Source organism: Schistosoma mansoni, chromosome 2, assembly GCF_000237925.1.
Source record: "Schistosoma mansoni strain Puerto Rico chromosome 2, complete genome".
Classification (NCBI taxonomy): Eukaryota; Metazoa; Platyhelminthes; class Trematoda; order Strigeidida; family Schistosomatidae; genus Schistosoma; species Schistosoma mansoni.
The window spans coordinates 33089653-33097062 of record NC_031496.1 but is presented as its reverse complement, the minus strand read 5'-3'; the positions used below and the strand labels follow the sequence as shown (position 1 = coordinate 33097062).

General features: G+C 36.6%; 1 protein-coding gene across 1 annotated transcript in view; it reads left to right on the top strand.

Annotated features, from left to right (window-relative positions):
* Positions 1 to 1931: 1931 nt before the first annotated feature.
* Positions 1932 to 7410, top strand: part of Smp_208030 (hypothetical protein) — a gene marked incomplete at both ends in the record, with an annotated part of 104256 nt that continues 98777 nt past the window's right edge. The window contains 4 exons of the mRNA XM_018796422.1: positions 1932 to 2067; positions 3357 to 3704; positions 4394 to 4492; positions 6293 to 6601. Of these exons, the coding sequence (XP_018650636.1) occupies positions 1932 to 2067; positions 3357 to 3704; positions 4394 to 4492; positions 6293 to 6601 (892 nt within the window). The remainder of the gene's footprint in view (positions 2068 to 3356; positions 3705 to 4393; positions 4493 to 6292; positions 6602 to 7410) is intronic.

Below are 7410 nucleotides of genomic sequence, written 5' to 3'. Positions count from 1 at the left end.
TTTTTTTTGTAAGTTTTGGGTATATTGGTTAACTACAGTTGATGATATTCATGAGCGGCGGAACTGGAATTCTCGACAAGATTGATTATTTCATTTCATATCTTTATCATGTCGGCTTAGTGGTCTAGAGGTTATGCGTTTGCGCACGAGACCAATAGGTCATAGATTCGAATCCCGTGCGGTGGGATCATGGATGTGCACTACTGAGGAGTCCCACAATAGGACAAAACGGCCACCCAGTGCTTCCAAGTGGGATTTTATTGATCTGATGTTGACTGTAGAGAACAAAATGAATGCACTACATTGTTTTGTGTGATCCTAATTTTTCCTGAATCAAGAAAGGGAAAGTAGTAGGACAAAAAAATATATCAGCCGAAGTACTAAAGTCAGACTTGGAAGTAACTGCAAACATATTCTGGTTCCTCTTCCGAAAGATTTAGGAGAAAGGACAAGTGCCAATAGACTGGAAAGAAGGATACCTCATCAAGATACCAAAGAAAAGAGATCTGAGCAAATGTGAGAAGTTTAGAGGCATCATACTACCATAGGCGACAGGAAAATTTTTCAACAGTGTTTTTGAACCGAATGAAAGATTTAGTAGACGCCAAAATTCGAGATCACCAAGAAGGATTCCGAAAGGATTGATCGTACGCAGACCGAATCGTAACAATATTGAACCTTCGTCAACACTATAGAGTGAGTAGCTGAGAAGATCGTCAACATCATCCTTAATTCATACGACGGGCTACACTGTGAAGTAGTGTATGGAGGACAGTTGATAAACATATTCCAAGTGAGCAACGAAGTCAGACATGGCTGCTTACTCTCATTCTTTCTGTTTCTTTTGGTGGTTGACTAGATTATGAAGACATCCATATTTGACGGGAAGGGCAGAATAAAATGGACAGCTTGAATGGAACTAGATGATTTGAACTTCGCAAACGACCTAGCCCTTCTATTCCACACACAGTAACAAATGAAGATGAAGATAGAAAGTATAACAGGAGCCTCTGCATTAGTAGGCCTCAACATACACAAGGGAAAAAGCAACATACTCAAATACAACACAAATTACACCAAACCAATCACACTTGATGGAGAAATTATGAAAAAGGTGGAAAGTTTCACTTATCTTGGAAGCAACATCGATGAACGTGGAGGATCTGATGCACATGTAAAGGCGAGGATTGGCAAAGCAAGGGCCTCATTCCTAAAGTTGAAGAACATATGGAGTTCAAAATAACTTTCAACCAATATCAAAGTCAGAATCTTCAATGCGAACATTAAGACAGTCCTACTGTACAGAGCTGAAATTTTGAGAACTACTACAAGCATTATCTCTGAGGTACAAGTATTTATAAACAGTTGTCTACACAAGATACTCCAGATCAATTGAGCTGATATCTTCAGCAAAAACCTAAGTGGAAGAAAACAAACCAGCTTTCAGCTCAGGCAGAAATTAGCAAAAGACGATGGAAGTGGATAAGACATATTTTACGGAATTCATCAAACTGTATCATGAGGCGGGTGCTAACTTGGACTACTGAAGGGAAACGGAAAAGTAAAGGACAAAAGAACACATGAAAAAGATGAATAGCAACTGGAAATATCTGGAAACGATTGTCTAGGACAGAGTGTGATGGAGAATACAGGTAGATGGCCTCTGCTCCTCCATGAGGGGTAATAGGCTTAAGTATTGTAAGTAACTGAGTAATGTTCTTATATCAGATATAGTAGTACAAATATTATTTTATAAAATAAATCAATGAAAGTCAATCTTTTTTATTAATTTGGTATACGATTGATAAACGCATTAGAGGAAACGGAATAAAATGAACTTACTTCATTTGACAGTATAATAAGCTTTGCTTATATTATGAATGTAACAGCTTGAATTCTTCATGATGACCTTTGAATAGAAGATCAGCTTTATGAAATACTTCATATTTTATTTCGTTTTTCTGATTGTTTCAGGTCATCGATTATATGCTTCTGTAGATGGAGTAAAAGATGGTGCAGTTATTAGTCCAGTAGGATCAACAGTTACTTTAACTTGTCAAGTTTACGGTAAGTAGAGTTCATAAGATTAACCATAATGTCTTTTCTCTCACTTAATTGATTTCTTTTGACATATTACAATATGACTAACAAGGTAGATTATTGAAAATATACTAGTTGGCGGCCTATGCTCCATTGGGAGTAACAGGTGTAAGTAAGTAAGTAATATTCTTGAAAATGAATAGATATTACTGGATTCTCAGCTTGTTTGAACTAGGTGAGCTAAGATTTGGTTGTATACTTTAACCACAATAGAAGATATCTGTAAACACTGAGATATCTTTCTGATAAGTCTTGCTAATTGAACGTTATATTCGGTTCCTAAGCTATTCTCATAACCCCCCAAGCTAAATCTGCACAGCCACTTGAACACGAGAGAAAGGACGTAAAAAAATATGGGAGAAGCATTTTACTCCAAAGGTTCATTCATGTACAGAAAACACAAGGTTCTTTTTATAGTCTTTTAGAAGTCCTTGAGTTTTCACGAAAATTCTGGAATGCTGCTGTGGTGGTCGATATTCGATATTATCCTTAAACTTTATATATATATTGTTCGTCCTGATAACCGTTACTCGATAACGTCCTAACAGTGTATAAATCAGAAGGGGAATACGAAGGGTTGATTGCGTTTATTATTGGACCACACACACAGATATCCAAAATTTACAGGCACGTTAAGCAAGCATGAAAGAGTAGTGCCGTAAATCAGATGAGTGAGTGTGAGAGTCGAATGAGCGAGAGATCAGTCGACCGAGTAAGCGAGTACAGTACAGTAGACAAGATTAAGATGTACATATATATGCAAATGGAAATGCATGAATCATCGAATCAATTAAGCGGTTAATAGTAAGGCTAGCAGAATGAATATATGAGTAGGCAGTAAGCAATGCTCAAGTGTACATAATAAAGGTACAATAGTATATATAGGTTGTTGTTGTTGTACGAATGACACTGTCCGTTAAATAAGTTAACAAAAGAGCTTAGCCAAATTAGATGTAAACAAGCTCAATTGTATGTGAACTGTTACACTGCTAAACATAGTAGCAGTATAGTAAACAGCCAATCAGAAACTTTCTACGTAACTTTTCACTGTCGTGTTGATTCTGGCAAAATTTCCAGTGAACGCTGGTTGGATAAAATGTTTCTTAGTGCTTCCTGAGCCTTTCTTGTCCATTGCGAGTTGTTTTCTGGATCACTCCAACACTTTCAATTCAAAATCTCAGGAGTGGATCTCTGCATCGTAACTTAACGGGTTGAATGATCATTACAGTCTATTTGTTTTTGTTTTTGTATCCTAGATTCTATCAATCAAACTCAAGTTGAAAATTTAAATTATAATTGGGAAATTAAACGTCGTGATGGTACACCAATAGATACATCTGTATTAGCTAAAGATTATATCAATGTCAAAGGATCTGGTGGTAATACATTAATTATTGGAAATCTACGTTTATTATCAGCTGGATTAATAGGAAGATGTATTGTATCCAATGATAGTGCAATAGATTCAACTATAACTGATATTGGTTTATTAGGACCTAATGAAAAAATTTATTCACCATCGTTTGATTTTATTATCACTGGTGAAACTCCTACAGGATCAACAGATGATGTTGTATATGGAGGGAATAAAGATTATGAAATTGGTAAGTTTGTTATTACTGTGGTAATTCTAAACACACATAAATTGTTTTATATGCAAAGATGGATAATGACTAGCAGTGGAATCCATGACGTGTGTTTCGTCTTATTTGAGATTCATCAGCTGAATGTGCTTACATCTCAGATTTGATGTTCACTCTAGGACATATACTAATAAGGAACTGATCAATTGTAGTCATAAACATCAATAGGAAGTAACAAGTATAGAATATCAAATGAATCTGTACATAAGTCGTTTCTTTGTGCAATTAGAAATCATATGCTCACTAGTGACTGACTTCAAGGAATGTTTCCTTGAGTTCTAGTGGGAAGCAGTGACCAGTCGAGTTCAATCAAGTCTGTTGTAGAGATATCAACTCACTAAAGATAATTGGCGAACGGTTGCTCAAACATCATGGATTGGTTGAAATTAGACATTTACACCATCGGATGCCGGCTCAGTGGTCTATCGGTTAAGTGCTCCGGTGCGAGACTGGTAGGTCCTGGGTTCCAATCTCACGAGTTCGGAATCATGGATGCGCACTGTTGAGGAGTCTCATATTAGGACGAAAAAGCCGTCCAGTGCTTCCAGGTTTTCCATAGTGGTCTAGCTTCATTTGACTCATGATTTCAACTATGAAAATTAGAAATTTGTAGTTAATCTCTAATTCTTTTTTCATCATCTATATTTTAGATGGAAAAGACTATGAAGTTGTAATCGAAGGTCTAGATGAAGATGGACGATTGAAAGTTTCTAAGAATGATAATAAAACATTAACGGTTTTCTTAAAACGTAAGTGAATGAATAGAATGCATATATATATATTCTCTCTAAAGAGATCTTTTAAGAATGATGATTCTTTATTTAGTTAGCTTGTAGAGATTCATTCTCAGCACACATTATTTCAACAAGTTTCCATTTCTTATTTCTTGATCGATCCTGACAACAACTATTGTGTGTTCACCAGATAGAAACTAGCAGTCAAGTCAATCAACATCTAAATAACGTTTGTTCTCATTCAATGCATATCGCCAGCAATCACAATGTCTCTGATTGTACTTTTTTGAAAGCTGTTCAGTGAAAGCTTGTAAATTTTTCATTAATAGGTTAGGCGATTGATAGTCAAAATGATATATTAAAACAAACAAAATTAGATAACTTATTGAGATATCAAGATGTTAGGGGGGATCAAGTAACCCAGATATTCAAGCACGCTACCAGGGTATATAGGGTAATTGAAAGTAGTCAACAGAGAACCTTCTACTTATGTTTCATGATAGTTCGTAAAGGTCATTTAGGCTTAACTATAATCTTGAGAAAACTGATTCTATCTATGGGGGCGTTATAAAGTTTTACAGTTCAAGATGTTACATTTACATTATTTGAGTTTGTGACCGAATCAGTGTAGGACTGTTATATATACAATGGATCATTCACTGAGTAGCAACCATATTCAATTTCATTACTGTTATGATAGGATCTCTCAATAATATCACATGACAAAACACACTAATTTGAATGAAGTTAGGTTTGTATTAGTCACTTTGTTTAAGGTGAATGATAAATAGTCAGCTTGTTTATTTTGATGACTTATCATATACTCAGTACTGACTAATTTTGTCAAATAATTCCTGGAGTTCCGGGAATGATACTTTGAGAAGTGTTATTCAAAGATTTTTAGATATCAGGCGATTAGCCACCATTGTAAGATGGCTGATGGAAGTTGGAGATTTAAACCGTTGGTAGCTACCGCGGCGGTCCTAAAGGATAGGCCTTATCCGAGAGTTCTTAATGTCCAGTCCCCGATCCTCGACAGAGTTATGGATGCTCTCTGCTGAGCAGATTCACAATAGGATGAAACATTTGTTTAATGTTCTTTATTTTTTAGTGATTGTGTAGACAAAGTCTGTGGCTGACTTCTAGAGGTAAATCCAATTCTAGTGAGAAGCAATGACCAGTGGAGTTCAAACCACGTCTGTTGAGAGATATCAACTCACTGAAGACAATTAGTGAAAGTTTGTTCAACTTCGTGGATCAGTTGAAGTTAGACATTAACACCGTTGGATTCCGGCCGGCTCAGTGGTCTATCGGTTAAGTGCTCTGGCGCGAGACCGGTAGGTTCTGGGTTCGAATATCGCGAGTGCGGGATCGTGAATGCGCACTGCTGAGGAGTCTCACAATAGGACGAAACGGCCTTAGAGCTGTGCTTCCAGATTTTCCCTGGTGATCTAGCTTCGATTGACTCACGCTTTCAATTAGATAAAGTCAATCATTCATGTGGATTACGAATAATAATTAAATTGGTGAAAAAATAATCAATCAATATTTCATATCAGAAGGGGGTTTTGTGAATATTATAGTAATTTCAATAGTTGAAATCATGAATCAATTGAAGCTAGACCACCATAGATAAACCTGGAAGAACTGGACGGTTGTTTCATCCTATTTTGAAACTCCTCAGCGATCCCATCCTGGGTTCGAATCTCTCGAGGTGAAATTGTGGATGCGCACTGCCACTGAGGAATCCCACAATTGACTCATGATCTTAATATCTTCTAATAACATTTTTTTAAAATTTACATCTATTATTAGATAAAGAAACAGGTGAACAAATTTATCCAAGTCCACCAAATACATGTGCTGGTGTTGAAACACGTTATATAAATGGTTATCCTATGCCATTATCATATCTAGCTGATACATATGAATTTCAATCAGATAATGGAAAATTTCATTTATATAATATGAAAGAACCAAATATTTCACCAGCAATACAAATGCGTTTTATTATTGAACAAAAGAAATTAGATGAAGATGGTAAACTAAAAGATGTAATACGTTATGCATCACAATATATTGATTTACTTCCAGAAAAAGAAGATCTACCTGAAAAACTTCCAAGTATGTGGATTTATATGTATGTATGTATGTATACTTACTTACTTACTTACTTTCGCCTGTTACTTCCAATGGAGCATAGGCCGCCGACCAGCATTCTCCAACTCACTCTGTCCAGAGCCTTCTTTTCTAGTTCTATATGTATGTATGTATGTTTGTATGTATGTATGTGTGTATATATGTCACATATTCTGAAATAAAACAATCTGGTTTTTGCGTTGTTGAAAGGATCCCCTCAATTTTGTTGACTGTGAATGATATTTGATGAGACTGCTTGTGATATATTTCGTTTGTTTACCATAATAGATTCATAAAAGAATAGGTCACAGCATACGAGCTTAATTGTTTGATTGTTATAAGAGATCAGAGGAGGTTTTGTAGAGAATTTAGTATTTTCACTGTTGAAATCATGAGTCAATTGAAGCTAGACCACCATGGAAAACCTGGAAGCACTGGATGGCCGTTTCGTCCTATTATGGGACTCCTCAGCAGTGACTGACTTCAAGAGATATTTCCTTAAGTTCTAGTGGGAAGCAGTGGCCAGTGGAGTTCTACCAAGACTGTTGTAGAAATATCAACTCACTGAAGACAATTGGTGAACGGTAGCTCAAAATCGTAGACTGGTTGAAGTTAGACATTAACACCGTTGGATTCCGGCTGGCTCAGTGGTCTATCGGTTAAGGGCACTGGCTCGAGACTGCTAGGTCCTGGGTCTGAATCTCGCGAGTGCGGGATCGTGGATGCGCACTGCTTAGGAGTCCCATAATAGGACGAAACGGCCGTCCAGTGCTTCCAGGTTTTCCATGGTGGTC